General features: G+C 38.2%; 1 protein-coding gene across 2 annotated transcripts in view; it reads left to right on the top strand.

Moving 5' to 3' along the window:
- Positions 1-17,688, top strand: part of LOC139944732 (G patch domain-containing protein 2-like) — a 36,163-nt gene extending 18,475 nt beyond the window's left edge. For both annotated transcript variants that reach the window (XM_071941793.1, XM_071941801.1), the window contains exons 6-9: positions 3,421-3,494; positions 6,332-6,460; positions 8,270-8,424; positions 8,925-17,688. In XM_071941793.1, the coding sequence (XP_071797894.1) occupies positions 3,421-3,494; positions 6,332-6,460; positions 8,270-8,424; positions 8,925-9,103 (537 nt within the window). In that variant the 3' untranslated portion in view covers positions 9,104-17,688. The remainder of the gene's footprint in view (positions 1-3,420; positions 3,495-6,331; positions 6,461-8,269; positions 8,425-8,924) is intronic.
- Positions 17,689-18,211: the final 523 nt, after the last annotated feature.

The raw sequence follows: 18,211 nt of genomic DNA on the forward strand, positions 1-18,211 counted from the left end.
GACCCCAGGACGCATCGTTTTAGCAAATTCCCACTTAACGGGAAAACAACAATGGCGGCGCCCATGCGATTTAAGCACTTTTATAATATAGATGATGACATCAGGTGAATTGGGTCAATAAGGATAAATATCTTAAAACCTGGTATGACAATTACCTTCAATGATCATGGTTGCATAATGTCAGGTGGTCTTGCTGTCTGTTTTTATTTTCCTGTTCATTAAATTATTCAAAACATTTTTTCACAAAACACACTGGTAAATAAGGAACACTGTGTGGAAAATGAGACATACATGTATAAAACAAAAATGTATTCATGTTGATGTTATGCTGTTGATGACAGAAACAAATGTTTAACAGTTCGAAGTATGGCAAATGAAATGCAAATGGACTGAACAGAAACATTAGAAGACAAAAAATGGAGGTTGTGCCTGAAGATTACGTCATCCATCGGCAAGATCGTTGTCATGGACGCCGTGGAGGTGGTGTACTTGCTACTATCAATGGGTCCTTGTCGCCATGTAGGCTTGAACATCTTGAACATGATGACATTGAACTGATGTGGATGTGGTTGTCATGGACGCAGTGGAGGTGGTGTACTTGCAACTATCAATGGGTTCTTGTCACCATGTAGGCTTGAACATCTTGAACATGATGACATTGAACTGATGTGGATGTCAGATAAGTTTTCTACTGAATCCTGGCTAGTTGGTATTCGCTTTCGCCCTCCATCATCTAACGCATCCTACTGGGTAAAACTCAGAGAGGCATTTCAAACTGTGAGTATGAATGACTTTGATGGGGGTATCGTCTTGGGTGACTTTAATGTAGACGCCAACCTCATTAATCAATCTAGTCCTAATTGATCCCCACTATTTCATATTGCTGTTGAGTTTGGCCTGGAGCAGCTTGTCATATCAGTAGCGCACGTCCACTTCGACAATCCCACTGCTGCTTCCATCATTGACTTGGTTTTCTCAAATCGTCCTCATAGATGCGCTTCCGTTTCCACTGCCCCCAGTCCAGTGGAAACCGACCATTTTGCAGTACACTTTGCATTTCGGTCAAGCATATCCCCTCCTTGTCCAGCCATTCTTTGCTCTTTTCTGCAGTTTCACCGTAGGGACTTTGATCATCTTGGAAGTTAATTCATCTCATCCCTTGGTCTGCATTTATGGACCCTAACAACATCAACTCATCTGCAGAAATCTTCACCGACCTACTCAACGCTGCCATATGTGACTCAATTCCTACAACGTCAAGGCGACGGTTAATGTGGATCACACCAGAACTTTAAAATACTCATAAATAAGAAACACAAACTATTCTCCCGCGCCCATAGATCCGGGCTGTTATTTGACTGGCATTTATATACATGTAAGGCTGTTCATAACAATGTTAAATATCTCACACAGAAGCTTACTGAAAATTTGTTAATGATATGTTTTCTTCTAATGATAATAGACGTAGATTCTGGTCTTTTGTTCGTAGTCGAAGACAATCAACCCCACCACCTGTATGCAACCACAATGAAATTAGGCTCACCCAGCCTGATGTCATTTTTGCTGCATTTAATGATTATTTCTCATCAGATTTTATCCCCCTTTGCTTTGTACATGAGAATTCACTACCATGTTCACTGCCCATTCCACAATTATCTGAGCTCTCTGTGTCATTGAGTACTATTACATCCATCATACGCAGTCTCCCTACCAACAAGTCTCTCGGTCCTGACGCTATCTTTCCCAGGGTTCTAAGTAAGTTTGCTCAGCAGGTCTCTTGTATAACTCCTGTATTCAAAAAGGGCAACAAGTCTTTTGTTACAAATTATCGGCCAGTTGTGCTCTCCTCGGTATTGTGCAAAGTTTTGGAAAAGGTTGAACACAGGAGTATGTTTGGCTTGCTGAACAACAATCAACACGGCTTCACCAAAAGTAGAAGTTATGTTACTCGACCTGTAAATGTTCTGCACGAGTGGGCTTCCACCCTTGATCATCCAAACCTCCTCCAGTTGATGCTGTTTTCTTAGACTTATCTAAGACGTTTGATGAGATGCCACACGGAATCCTGCTTGAGAAACTGGCACTGGGGTGCCGTGTGGCATTGGATCAAGTTGTTCTTGGTTAATCGTCAGCAGCGTGTCATTTTTCAGGGTAGTTCTTGCTCTTGGGTGGATGTCTCATCTGGTGTTCTACAGGGAAGTGTCTTGGGCCCAATTTTGTTCAATTTGTTTAATATTTATATTATTGACAGTGTTCATGTTCATTCTAGATGTGTTCTTTTTGCAGACGATGCTCTACTCTTTCTAGTTATCCGTTCTGATTCAGACAAGCATCGTCTTGCAGACAGATCTTAATAGCCTTGCTAACTGGTCTTTACACAACAATATGATTTGCAATCCTGTCAAAACCAAAGTTATGCATGTTTACAGTAGCAGAAATCTCCATCCTCCTATTTATACTATGGGCATTGGGCAACCCCCCCCCCCGAATTTCAACCTCCTCCATCCAGTATTTGGGCATAACCATCAGCTCTAATCTCACTTGGAATACTCACATTAATGCAATTGTGTCATGTGCCAATCGTTTGCTAGGTTTTATTCAGGCTGTTGCGGGTGGTGCTTCCACTAAAGCCTTTTTTACATTGAATAAATCCTTGGTCCTTCCTATCCTCGAATATGGCATCCCGTGCTGGGGCGCGAAAATGGCCTCCCAACAGCAGCATCTGGAACACCCGAAAACGACGGCGCGGTCAGATGTCTTACGAAGATAGGCTGGGCCAGCTTAACTGGTTGTCACTTTCATCACGTAGAGATTTCTTGCTGTGTTCATTCATATACAATGCTTACCTGGATTGTGTAAATGTGAAGCTATCATGGAAAATTTTTACCAACTCCTGTCATCCAGAATCCCTTACATTTCGTCACCTGCCTGCTCGCACCGAAGCTTTGTTTCACTCACCCTCTCGCAGTTTTCCCTGCCTTTGGAATACTTTTTCTCCAGCGATTAGGGACCCAGGCGTTACAACCCCCTTTTCTTGCGTGCCCTCAAGATGTCCTTCCATTCAAGTAGTTAATTCCCATTACACAGTCTGTGCTTCCTCTGCCTTTTTGGTCATGTGCTCTTGGCCTATGTAATGTAGTGTACAGTATTCGTCTTTTGTAGTTTTGTATACTTTTCATCGTCTGTCGCGTCCTGTCACTGTCCTTTGTTAGGCTACGTGTGGGGCTGCATACCTGTGGGTAATAGTGGTTCATTCCACTTTTGCAGCCCCTCACCCACATAGCCGTTTCTTTTGTTTTGGTTTTTGCATTTTGGTTCGTCATCAGTTAGTTGTATTAATGTTGTATTGGCCCTTTTAAGATGTTATTTTTATATATTTATTATTTTGTTTGTTCATCTTTTTTATGTTTTGGTATACAGAGGTTAAAGAGAACTTCTCTTTCAGCTGTCAACGAAAAGATTGTTGGATTCCTTAGAAACCCACAAGAAAAAGAGTAAGTTACTTAAAGTAGATATGTCATAGCATCGTACTTTGTGTAGGCATGGAATTTCACAGAGGCCATTGCCCTTTAAGTGATAATGAGTGCCTCTTGAAAATGAGTCAATATTACAACTTTTTGCCAGGCCCTTTTCACTGTGACCATTGTGCGCTTTTTGCACCCTAAAAGGACTGCAAATCTAAGGCAAATAAACTGCGGTCACAGTCTACAAATCTCACCTGACAAGTAACAGACTTAGAAACAACCTGGTACTTTTTAGCACCTGATCCCTGTTTATAAAAAGCCTATAAGAAGCACCTGGGGCCTCTATTTCTAGAATGTTTCTGGCGCTAAATATCCCAAGCACCCAATCTTGACAGAATATGAACTATTTAAAAGAACATTGCAGAATTGGCAAGAAAAAAAACTTGTCTTAGATCACAGATTTACATAAAACTTACACGGTCTGATGATGATGATAGTAGAAAACATCCCTTGAAATATTTTTGTCTGAAATCTCACATAGTCAATGTTGTTATGGCAAAATAAATTTATTTTATGCCTTTTTTTTTCTTCTTAGAAGAAAAGAAAAAAAGATGTCTTAGTGATAATTTTAAAAGGACCTGGTATATGAACAGGACCCAAATTCATGGAGTTGCTTAAAGGCAGTGGACACTATTGGTAATTACTCAAAATAATTATTCTCATAAAACTTTTCTTTATATCGAGTAATGGGGAGAGGTTGCTTGTATAAAACATTGTGAGAAACGGCTCCCTCTGAAGTAATGTAGTTTTTGAGAAAGGAGTTAGAATTTGAGGTCTTGAAATCAAGCATCTGAAAGCGCACAACTTCGTGTGACAAGAGTGTTTTTTGCTTCATTATTATCTCACAACTTCGACGACCGATCGAGCTCAAATTTTCACAGGTTTGTTATTTTATGCATATGTTGAAATACACCAAGTGAGAAGACGGGTCTTTGAAAATTACCCATAGTAGGCAGTGTCTTTAAAGGATTTGGGTACTTTTTGTAACACAAAACATAATGTCCACAGATTTACATTAAACTTACACCGTTTGAAGATAATGATATTAGAAAGCTTCCCTGAAATAGTACTTGCTGAGGTGCTGTAGTTTTTGAAAAATGAGTAAACCAATGCCACGAAAATCTGCTTTTACATGCTAAAATAATTTTCGTCTCATGATCACTGAGACGAAAATTATTTTCATGACTTTGTTTTACTCATTTCTCAAAAACTACAGCACCTCAGCACATAATATTTCCAGGGAAGCTTTCTACTATCATTATCTTCAAACTGTGTAAGTTTATTGTAAATCTTTGGACATTGTGTTTTTTGTCGCACGCACTGGACACTATTGATAATTGTCAAAGACCAGTCTTCTCACTTGGTGAATCTCAACATATGCATAAAATAACAAGCCTGTGAAAATTTGAGCTCAATTGGTCATCAAAGCTGCGAGAAAATGATGAGAGAAAAAACACCCTTGTTGGACTCATTTGTGTGCTTTCAGATAGGAATAAAACACTTCTAGCTAGAAGTCTTTTATTATTTTAGTGAGAAATTACCTCTATCTCAAAATCTATGCTACTTCAGAGGGAGCCGTTTCCCACAATGTTTCATACTATCAAGTCAGTTTTTAAGTTAATATTTGTTTTGAGTAATTACGAAATGTGTACCTTCCCTTTAAGGTAGCAAAAAAATTGCTGAAGCGTAAACGTATCTCATGATAGGTTGCTAGCTTAAGCCCATAAACAAACTGCACTCGCAACATTTTAGATCATTTGCTTTAAAAGCAAAAAAGAAGAAATGAAAGCAGCTCCATGAAATTGGGCCCTGTTGTGTGGATTATTGGTCTTGGGATACAAAAACCTCCTATTTGTAGACTAGCTACAATCCCAACCAATATGCTTGGGCCACCCCCTGTCCACTTCCCCTGACAATAAACATTTTCACCCCACCCCCCTGCTCAATGTTGACTGGAACGCAAAAGAAGATCATGCAACAATGAGAACCAACATTTAAGGGCAGGGGGCCCATCGAGATATGGCCAGAATAGTCCGAAATTTCTTCAGCATGATTATTCTTTTTCAATATTTCAAAAACAGGCTTTAGAAAGACAATGATTGTCCAAAAGCCTTATTTCGTAATGTTTTTATAAAAAATCACACTGACAAAATTTTAGACAATCCCGGCCAAAATGCTGGGGCCACCCCCTGTCCACTTCCCCTGACAATAAACATTTTCTCCCCCTCCCTCCTGCTCAATGTTGACTGGAACGCAGAAGAAGATCATGCAACAATGAGAACCAACATTGAATGGGGCAGGGGGGCCCAATGTGATATGGTCAGGATTGTAGGTCAAACGGACTGGCTTGCAGGGCATTTGTGTTTGTAACACGACTTTTCTTGTTTAGTTTTGTCTAAGTGCCCTTTCTTTGGCCTTTGTGCCCTTCAAAATGTTTGCTTGTCCTAAATATTGGAAAATTCCAGGTCTGTTTGTGTATCATCTTTAGTCTGAGCTGGGTTTAGCTCACTGGTTTTTGTTCTTTTCTGTTTTCAAGAAACTTGTAAGACAAAGTACACAATTGGTTGTTTTCGGAAACTTTCTATCTTACAGCAATTTTTTTGTCAAGTTCCTACCAGTACCATCCAATCTAGAGAAATAGTTATTTCTGTAATACTCTCAGAATTAAGAGAATAGCATCTAAATACTCCAATGTCACTGTTGATTATTTCTGACGTGCCATTTTCTTGATTGTTGTGGTTGATATTTACCATTCATGTACTTTGTAAAGCCTTTTTGCTCAATTGTGTCTTTTTGTTCACCACTAGATTGCTACTTCAGCCAATGAAGAAGAAAGAGCGTACCCAACTTGGTCAACTTGCTTCACTATATTCCCTAGATATGAGAACTGAAGGAGGAGCCAAGTGTAAGAGATCACCAGTCCTTATAAAAACAAGGTAAATATAGTGAGTAGACGGATAGATTGATAAAATGGTCTTGACAAAGAGCTGTATGCAAATGCAATACAAGCAATCAGTATACAATACAACCTTACAAATTAAAATGTCATTAAGTAAAAACACACAACTTGTTACAATTAAAATCCATACATAAAACGGCAACAATACACTTTGGTAATTAGGGATCCAAGCCAGCCACCTGATACATGTAGCCTTCATTCAAGGCGCACGCGGCAGTGGCACCCTAAGATGTCATGCATGAAAAAAGGCCAGCGCGAAGCTGCAAAGCGCCTTTACCAACTCATTTACAGTGTTGTAGCTAGGACATTTTTAGTGGTGGGCAGCTGAATTTAAATTTGGTGCACACCACATGTACATACATACATCATGTACATGTACATGGTACCAGCACACTGCGTCTGTATGTACTGCTGTAGATGGTACGCCTGCTACACTGTACTATAGTTCTTCAATAAATATGTCTGGGCACATTTTCACGAAGAAAACTTCACATGGTGCAAGAGAGGCAAGTTACGTGTGAAACAAGTTTGAGGTTTTCATTGCTCAAACTTCCGGCTCGAAAACATTACATAGTGCATTTAGAATTACAAAACACGAAAAACATGACGTTTTAGTCTTGCAATGTGATCAATATCGGCAGAACTTTTAATTTTTGATTAATTTTGGGGAACATGGTGGGTGGCAGTCTGTTTTTCAGCTGAGGTGCCGAGTGGAAACTGTCAGTGCTGGGCGGGCCCGCCCACCGCCGCCCACCGTGGCTACAATGCTGCTCATTTATCTAATCAGTTATTCATGATTATGAAATATTTCTACATGCAATTCCTGTCCGTTGCCCTCAGCACATTACATTAGCGCATACATGAAGAATGGCCAACAACTCATCACGCTAATGCATTATGCATTTAACATTTCTCCTACCAAAATCATTAGCAAAAAGTTAGCAAAAGAAATTATAAGGCCTCAAAGCGAGTTGGTAAAGGCGCTTCGCTGCTTGCGCTGGTCTTTTTTCGTGTGTGACATTTGGGGTCCTGCGTGACATCTGGGGGTGCAGCGTGCGCCTTGACTAAAGGCTAGCCACCTGACAGCTCATCTCTCTTAAAGGGTGGCTGCAGTGGGGTTTTTTTAAATTTAAACGATTAAACATGACTTTTTAAACCTGAAATATTTTTTATTATTTTTTATTTTATTTAATGCGCAAGTATTTTAAAAGTGGTTTTCAAGAGATAAGGGGAACCCACCCCACCCCTAAAAGGGAGCCTTCATGTGACGTCATGTCGGGAACCCGAGCCGTCGGGTACCCTGGCTGTGTGCATCTAGAGACGTGTGCATTGTGTGGCCTGGTACCTAGGCGCGTGTAGTTAGGAACCAGACTCTTTTTGCCGACGATATGTTTGAATTCCCGACGTGACGTCGATGGTAGGGGGGCGGTAACAATCCACAAAAGGGGGGGCATGACTTATTCGCTAATTACGCAAGTGAGATATGTCGGGGAAAAAACAAAACACATTTTATTGATGTTCAATACATATATCAGAAATAAATGACAGCAAAATTAACTGTTTTATTTTAATTCACTGCAGCATCCCTTTAACTGCTCATTGTGATCTAATCCTTCTTGGCAAAAATGTTTACTTCTCAAGTTGATCTGGATTTTTGGCATGTAGTGGATGAAAGGAATAGTCAGAAAGGATAGATTTAATTCTATTGAAAATTACAGGATTTATTTAGTACCTATGGATACTCTTGCTGAAGGCCAATTACCTTACTTTTCGACTTGTGTTACAGGAGTTCTAGCACAGTAAATCCAGACATAGACGAGACTCTAGGATTTGTTTCTTTATCCTGTGGGGGCAGTGCGACTCCTGCTAGACAATCTCTCTACCCACAGTTTGTGGATGCTAAACGAAGACGAAAGACTCCACCTCCAACAATCTTAGAAGGTAAAGCCATTTAAAATGTGGAAAAGGCTTGTGTGTTATTACAACATGTCAAATAAACCTATTCTTGTGGTTTATAATCATTCAAAACCACAGTGGATGAAACATCGTAACTTGCTCCTAGCTACAATATTCCACTAGATGTTCTTAAGTGAAATTGACAACATGAACAATTGTCAACACAAATCATGTTTTGTTTTGTCTGCTCTAAACAACCAATTTTGTTTTTTAATATACTTTTTTTTCTTCTTCTTTACAATTTGCTAAGCTCACATAATGATAAAAGTTGCAAGTCCAACCTGATTGGCTGCTATATTATATCCATGTTATTTGCTGTTACATGTCTGTCATCCACCTTTTTGCCATGTTGTATCCTGTACTTCAGAGGGGAATTGATAACCAGTAAGTTCCTTCTCATCCAAGCTGATTTGATGTATGGACTTTACCAACAGGATTTGGCTCTCGTTAAACATTCCAACTTTTGCTGTCAATCTTGTCACCAGGTCAGGTAGATAGAACAGCTGTTCCAATACCAGAAACCAACCGTGGAAATCAGATGCTACAAAATATGGGCTGGGTACCCGGAACAGGACTTGGAGCAGACAGGGATGGGATACAAGAACCAATCAAAGCTTACATTCGTCCCAAGAACAAAGGTCTAGGGTACTGGAAGCCTAGATAGAAAATAATTGATGTGCTTCACTACACTCGGTGTTCCCAGCTTAGCTGCATAGAAGTAGTTGTCCTCTCACTAAAGCACATCAAGTCTCTTACTCAGAAACACCTGACAGATCCTGTTGTGATAACACCTGACAGATCCTGTTGTGATGACGTTAAAACAAACAGTCTGGATTGCAACCTAATTGTCTTGTTCACGCATCGCTCTGTTGAGTTGATGTAGCAGTTAGGGAATGACAGCGTATGAAATAAAACTGCCTAATCATCCGTCCATGTTAGCCATGAGCACTAAATAGTCCAATGAATTTATCAATCTTAAAAAGTTACTTCAAGATTCAAGTTAGTTTCAAAGGCATTTGAGCTAGATCACAGTGTAAGAATATAACAGTCCACTCTCCTCATGAGTTTCGTTTCTCATGGAAGTGCATCTATAAATTCAAGATGGATGTTCAGTGTGTCCAATGAAGTTAAAAAGAACTTTCACAAACAGAAACCAAATGAGTTCATATAAATCAAGATGTATGTGAACATCCATGTAAAATTTGAAGTGGAACCATATTCATATTTTCGTTTGCAAAACAATTTATGCTCTGATGGAGTTGAGACAACAATGATTTGTCATGCATTTTAAATTTTCTCTGCAGATTATTAATTTTTGGTTTTTACCCATACACTGATGTGTTGAGCACTGTATACTCAGTACTGTCCCGAGTCCTGTGAAAAAAAATCACAGGCATTTTACTCGGGTGGGATTCGAACCCACGACCTTTGCAATTCTAGAGCAGTGTCATACCAACTAGACTACCGAGATTGCCCGGCAGCTAGAGGCAGTTCGAATCCTATGTTTGCAAATTTTCTATGCAAATTCAACATCTATTAAATCTGCAGATTGTTGAGAATTGTTTGAACTGTTGTTCTTACGCTCATCTTTGCCTGAGTGTAGATCATCATTCTACTTGATACCCCATTGAATGGGGCCCATTCACACAGCTCTACGACCTAACAAAGACCGTGCGCCCAGCCACAGTGCGGTAATCTTCAAATTTTCTGAAGCAGCACTTTAAAGGAAGAAGAAGAAGACCATACCCATCTCAAAAAGTTAACAGGTCGGGACACAATCCCATCAAAATCAAGCAATTTGGCAAACTATCGACTCCACACAACTGTACTGCTTCTATGTCAAATATGTTTGCTGACTCACTGCTACTACGATAACACCTAGACCAGTGCTGTCCAAGCAGATGGTGCCACCACAGAGATCTCACCACGATGCTACCCAGTGCTTGTACAGTAATGGGGTTCCCATTGTGTTCTCCCCACGCTTATTTTGAACAGGTTTAAAATAAGCGTGGGGAAATCGGTTCGCGACCTAGGAGATCCCTGACCAAACCACACACATGGAGATCCTCTCACGTTTGGCCCACGCTCTTGGCCCCTTGATGCCGCTTTCCATTATAGTGAAGCGGCATCTATGTGTGAACGGGGTATAAACAATCTGGACTTGCTTCAACAGGAAACACCAGACCTACTGTTCTGAAGTATCGTTTTTCACAATGTCTGGATGAACATAACGTTTATGACATTGACACTCTGGAAAAACAAACGGCTTTTGATTTATGTCTGTCGAGGAAGCTAACACACAGAGAGCCATTCTGGTGTCCAAAGAAAGATAGAATCACATATTAGCCTGGAAGTGTGACTCTTATTACATGATCAATCACTTCTTTGGAGCATGACTCAATCCAAAAAGTGCTGTCATGAGCACTGTCACGTGCAGGATTTAAGCAAAAGGTACGTGTATTTTACCTCTAAGCTATATTTGTTTTAGTTCTGTAAATATTTGTTGAAATATGTACAATCAATTTTAAATGGATTACTCTCACTAAATTATTATGATGAGTATAAATGTAAAAGATGCACGTTTTGTAAATTAGTGCACTGAATAATGTCTGCTTTGATCATATCAGGTAGGCCTGGCTGACTAGTGACATTTACTACTCGACTAGTCGCACCTCAAATGGTTACTACTACAACACTAGTCGAGACTAATGTTCAGTTCTCAAGATGCATTGTGAAAGGATTGAAGGATTGTGTCACTGATGTCTGATTATGTTTTGTAAGTTAATTATGTTGTCTTAAATGGTCGTGAGCAAAACAATTGTTTCACCAAACAGGTGGTTCTGACTATTTTTGTAGTAGTTGTGGCAGCAGGATCGTAGTTGGAAAACGGTAGTCGCGACTCGACAAAGCAATCAATGGTCGAGACTGCGACACTAGTCGCACTAGTCGCCCATGCCTTATATCTGGTAACATTGGCTCAGTGCATAGATGATAGAGAAGGCCACTACATAATGTGTCATCTTCAAAATGGTGTGTTACACAAGCGCCATTTGTATCTCGGCCATTTTGTATTAGCTATAGCATGGTGCTTGTTAAACTGTAAACCGGGTCGACAATGGAGCCTTGTCACACTAGAACATTAACAGTCAACTTGGAGTCAATCAACTGTGCTCCACAAAGGACGTTTTTCTTTGAGGGGAGGTTCTATGAGATTGCCTGGAGCTAGTTTCCTGTATATTGCCTCGTGTGATGTCATGTGGTTACCAATATCTGTCTGATGTAACCCTTGGGAAGACAATGGGAACCACTCTTAAACTGAACAAAGCTTGAAAACACACCCTTTTTGACATTGTGTGTTCCTACGATTGAAAGTAGTGTTAACTTAATGACTATCTAGGAGGTTAAAGGATGAAGAAAGAACGAAATCATTGGAGTCTAAAATACTGATGCTGTGAATACAACATTTAATTGTACACAATAGAATTTGCTCATATGAACATTAACTTCCGACACAAGTGTGTTGGACTATTCCCAAGCTGGACTGTGTAACCATACCTAAAACCTCGAAGGTGACATTTGGGTATCTCCTCCAAAATCTACCCATATTGAAAACTCAAGCGGGTTGTTTCTCGGCAAATAGCTAAAACTACAAGTGCACATTTTATGAACTTCTTGTTTTCAACGAAAACACTTAAAGCCTGTAATTTACCTTGTTTTAAAAGTACAACAGTCTGGTGTTCATTCGGAAAAGTCACAGTGGTAAATTAAATATCTGAGTTGTTCATTTTGTGTTTTTTAATGGAGGGGTGAAAACGTTTTAAAATCTCTTCTTTTTTTCTGTCAGGTATTGCTTCTTTTATTTCTAAGTATCTTTTAATGAAGTACAATGTACATTTAATTTTCCTTGGGTTTCATGGTATTGAAATCAACTCCTTGCAATGTAAACGAAAATACATTTTTATGTGAGCAAGTTTAAGAATTTGTTTCCTGCCTTCAGTAAATCTAGAAGGAGGCCCTCTATTGGCAGAAATCGAAATGAGTGACTTGATTGTTGAATGTATTTTTATATATCATATTTGTTGCAGCACACAAGAATATTTTTCAATCCAAACCTTACATATATTAGTAAGGGAATAAAAGAGTAGGCGACGAGTTCTTAAACGGCCTGTTAATTATAGCTATGAATTGTGTTCCGCAAAATTTAAATTAGCTTGCGCGCCCAATTAAATTGTCGTACATAAGCTTGCGCGCCCAACACACGAAGCTTTTCAAATTTTCAAAATCTTTTGCCAAAACGTTTTGTGTGCGTCGGGTGGTGGCGTGAATCCGCGCGTGTGCACACACATTATGTGATGTTACTAATAGCTATGAATTGCGTTCCGCGTAAGTTAAGTTGGAGTACACAGCTTGCGCGCCCAACACGCGAAGCCAGCTGATCTTAAACAGCTCTAGCTGTGTCTTTATCAGCCATTTAAACAACGCCACGTGACGCGCTCTCAACCAAAAGGAGTAGCCAAACTGTCTGGGGTATTTATGAATACCCTTTAAAAGATGACAATACCACTGGGGGTTATTTCAGTGTATAATATTGCTATTGTGCTGTAAAGTTTAAAGATTATTTTCATGAACAGTTGTAAAATGAATTTTAATACTTAAAAAGTCATGGTTTAGAAATGTTAGGGCTTTGTATTGGTGGGCATGACGTACAAAACATCAAAGTGGTAAATGGTAACTTAAAAATTTCAGCTGTAATAGCCTTGTTGAATTCACTTAGATAATTGATCCATATATGATCCTAAAAACAAAGTGTACTTGTAGAGGAGTAGGTATTGATCATATTAAATTATCTGTGTAAACATTTTGTCAAATTTGAATGCAGATTGCTTTTGCTTACCGGTAATTTTAAATCTCCATGTTTTTGTAAGGACATAAATTGGTTTTGTGAAACAATAATTACAACACAATATTTGGTACCAGTAATCCTAGTAAGAAGAAAAAGCGTGATAATTTGTTTTAAATTATAAGATACATGAAAAGATAATACATACACTGAGTACTTTGATAATGCAGAACAATGTACTGCCCATTAAATGTAACTTAAATAAAATACAATACAAACATGTACATTCAAATGTTCATTCATATAATTTGCCAATAGGGGTTTGTGTGCAATACATGAAGCTGTTCCAACTGAGCCCATACATCTATGAATCTCAGTATTGTCTATGTTCTCTTAAATGCTTTGGGTTACGCATGTAGAGACTATTCATTTCTGTATCAGACAAATGAAAAGCGTTTGTAACCGTTTGTTATAACATGCATGGAAAAATAGTTTTTAAAGTAGAATACAATAATCCAAACAAATATGCCCCGAAATTGCGTTTTCCTTTTACTTTGCAAACTAACACAGTCAAATTAGAGTGCCGTGATAGTTCACGACATATAAGGAAAATCAAGAAACAGCTAACATTCTTCTGTGGTAAGTGTTCCAGTTTCTTTTACATGCACTACCAATTATAAACTGTTCACAAGAAGTATGGCAACTTTTTCCAATCAAGTATATTTATATTATTTATCACTTTCTTTGTATTAAGTTATATATCAATGCAAAGCTGAAGTGTTCCTCTTTAAAATGATACCACATTTGCACTAATGACATGTTGCTGGACTTGGCCAGATGAGTGAGAAAGAGACAGAGTCACAAATCAAAATGTTGTGTTGCTGTTTAAACTAATACTTGACACTGTAACTCATAAAGCAAGCAAGGCAACTTACTGATCAATCTTAATCTACTTTATATTGAGACAAGAAGTTCAGTAACGAGTCTTGCAAATACCCAAATTAATGTGTTTTTCAAGAGATGGGGTAATTGTGTGTGGTGTTCTCACTAGTGCAAATCTTTGTGTAAACCATTCATGGGTCTGAAGCTTGACCGGTTTGATTATTGATCATTACATTGACTGTTTAGTACAGATAACGGTAATTATGGCACATTTGATTTGTGACTTAGCCTCATTGTCAATCATGTAGCCAATTTCAGCAACATGTCATCATTGCAAATGTTAGCAGTTTAAAGAGGAACACCTCAGCTTTGCATTAATATATAACTTAATACATAGTAATAAATGATAAAAATATACTTGATTGTTTTGTGAGCAGTTTAGGTCATGTGATCAACAGCTTTTATGTACCATCAGAAGGACAAAGCAGTTATTGTAAAGTATCTTGTTTAAAGGCAGTGGACACTATTGGTAGTTGTCAAAGACTAGCCTTCACAGTTGGTGTATATTAACATATGCATAAAATAACAAAGCTGTGAAAATTTGAGCTCAATCGGTCATTAAAGTTGCGAGATAATAATGAAAGAAGAAAACACCCTTGTCACACGAAGTTGTGTGCGTTTAGATGGTTGATTTCTAGACCTCAAGTTCTAAACTTGAGGTCTCAAAATCAAATTCGTGGAAAATTACTTCTTTCTCCAAAACTATGGCACTTCAGAGGGAGCTGTTTCTCACAAAGTTTTATACCACCAACCTCTCCCCATTACTTGTCACCAAGAAAGGTTTTATGCTAATAATTATTTTGAGTAATTACCAATAGTGTTCACTGCCTTTAAGGACACAAATGCCACGATCCGGTGACTATACTCATTAAAATTTCAGTCATTTTAGTCAAGTGAGTTTCTGTGGATTTGGATGAGTTTTAACTTCAGATCCAATATATCTCCTTTGTGTATTACTTTATATATGTATCGTGTTCTTATTAGAAACTGTATTGGTGTGGTATTATGGTGATATCCTGGAACACTCAACAAAAGCCAAGTATGTTATTACTTAAAAGACCTTGCTTCTAGCAATTTGGTGTATTTTTAGTAACAGTTACTGTAGATTTGTTCCTTTTTTAGAAACAGAGAGTGCAATACCAAATTTCCGTTCTTCCTGTCTATTTTGGTTGTGTTTTTTTCAATTACGGAATGACACATTTCAGCCTACAGGTTTGAAATGAGAGCATGGGGTAATGGACTCCATTTTGTAAAAGAGAAAAGTGTGAGATTGTTTTCTTTATTTCATGCAGGCATGTAGCCTTAGTTTCTTGGATTTCCTGGGACTCTAGAACTTTCCAGAAAAGTTATGTTACAGTTGGGTTTCAGCGCGTAAAACCGGTTATATTATTCAGCTGGTAAATTCATCAAATAATGTTTTGAATCAACTGCAGTTAAAAACATTATTCTTAAATTTGCACCTCTCTTTAGTTGCATCAAAGACCATTTACATTTTTCTGCAAAACTATTTTGACAGATAATACTGATTCAAATCTGAAAACACATTGCTTTCCCATACGCTAAGCACAACATGCATGAAATGGTTGTATCAAGCAAATTGTTTGTTCTTTGCTGTTTTTAAAACCTAAGACAATGCCGTTTCCTGCTGAATTTTTGTTGTAGATTTGACAGTTTCTTCTTCAACACTATGTTTAATCATCTAGTCTGTAAACACTGTTGCAAGAAGTCTGCAAAAGCCATTGAAATATCCTGAGCTGGGAGAATGAACAATCTGCTTCATTTGAGGCACTTCTTTGTCTTGCAGTTCATTGAATAGTCAGTCAACATTTTAAAATCTAAAATTGAGGTTGGTGGATTGGTCAACAAACTTGAAACAAAAGTTTATTTTTGGTTTAAATGTTGTTTTTCCTCAGCAAGACTATTTTGCATGTGTGTATACTTGCCTTGCATTAACACACAACACCCATAACAATTGCTGGGGTGCCCTTTGCAAAGTTCCAATACCAATTTATGTTTTCCTCTTAGAGGTGCCCTTTAGGCGAGAAAATTGCCTTGCCCCTTCAAGAGTGAAGTTCAAGACCTGTGGACATATGATTCATCATACACTAAGCATAAAATGATAATAACCATATACAATCTTGACTTACAAAGCTTCAGCATATCTAGCATATCTAGTGTACAATCTTTTTGCTGACCCTTATCAGAGTCCTGAAAATGTGCCCTTCTCTTTATCTTCACTTTGAGATTGTGAATTCCCTATAATAGACTTCCGTATTGGTACATTTGAGAGGAATTTAAGAATTCTTATGTGACAAAGAGATCTCTTGGGAATTTGACGTTTTATTTGGCTGCCTTTTAATCTTGTTAATGAACAAATCCTGACCAATTGGTGACCTGTATTATTTTTGATGCTTTTTAAGCAGAACTACAGAATACAAGCTGCCTAATATTTGGTGTTATTTCTTCTGTAATAAAACTTATGTTATACTTTGTCATTTATGTTAAAGCAAGTTACCTATGAACTTGTTGACCAGTATTAACTACATTAATTATTGCAATCAATTTAGATAAACTCATACGTTTAATTTAATAAGAGACAGTATATATATATATATATATATATATATATATATATTAGAAATTTGAACATTATTTTACCAACCTGCAAGTTTTTGTGTAAACATTTTAATGGGAATGTTTATTTTTTGGTTGGCAGGAGCTTAGCTCTATAAAAACCCCTACTAGTTTTAAATGAATGTTGGTGTTGAGTCGTTTGATAACATTCATTTACTTTATTACCCTGTTTTAACTTCTGACACATTTCAAATTGAGAAGATTTATTCCTTGAGAATCTCAGCCTCAAATTAATATTTTGTGATTGAGTTAAAGTATACATTCATAATGCAAACATGTTGTTGTGTATGATGAGATTACAGTCGTTTGGTTTAATTCACCCTGGGGTCTTAGTATACATGTACAATGTTATCTCCCACAGTAGGCCTATAGGACACACATAAACCACCTCCCTGTATCTTGATGTCATATTTGGTAGCACACTGCCAAAACATCTTTGTAGGAGTGAAGACGTATTGAACCCCTTCTCTCATGCAGGTTGGTGTGTGCGCGTGCGTGGTTGTGTGTGTGCTGGGGTGGGGGGGGGGGTGGTGAACAAATACAGCACTATACAGCGTGTATGTGTCAACGTCCCCTACTTTTGGTAGTCTTTGCCCATTTCTATTTTCATCCTTCAATTTCTTGGATTGAATTACGTGAAGTGACAGACATTTGAACTAAATATCAATTGTCTCAACACAATTTAGTTGTAAGCTTATGTAAACAAGTGCTTATTGGCAAAGTTGTTTGTATATTATAGGTTATGTAAATAAACTGCAATGTCAAAAGTGTAGATCAGGGTGATTTTAGATGATTCTAATGTACATGCCAGCTTGCTGCTTTGAAATAAACAAACTCAATGTCATTATACCAATGATTCATACTAAGTCTGTGTTCTTGGGTTGTGCATTTTAAACCCTAACCCTTAAAGGCACTGGACACTATTGGTAATTATTCATACTAATGGACCCTTCCCATGAAATATGCTAATTACATTCACGCATGCGTACAGACCCTGTTGGTTGGCAAATGCCATAGAGTTGTGCACTAAGCAGACGCGCAGTTGCGTCTGCGTCACGCACCCTGTGTACAAAACAGCGCGATGTTCCCTCATTTTGCCAACCAAAACGTTAGTGCGCACGCGCTAAGTGCAATTTACATATTTCATGGGAAGGGTCTATTGTTAGCATAATAACTTACTTGGTAACAAGCATTGGAGAGCTGTTGGTGTAGTATTTTTAGAAAGAGGTGATTTCTTACTCAAATATAAAAAGGATTCAAGCCTGATGAAGTCTCTTTATATTATTTTAGGCATTTGAAAACACACAAATTTGTGCAGCGAGGGTGTTTTTCTTTGATTATTCTCTTGCAACTTTG

This window comes from Asterias amurensis, chromosome 1 (assembly GCF_032118995.1).
Source record: "Asterias amurensis chromosome 1, ASM3211899v1".
Lineage (NCBI taxonomy): Eukaryota > Metazoa > Echinodermata > Asteroidea > Forcipulatida > Asteriidae > Asterias > Asterias amurensis.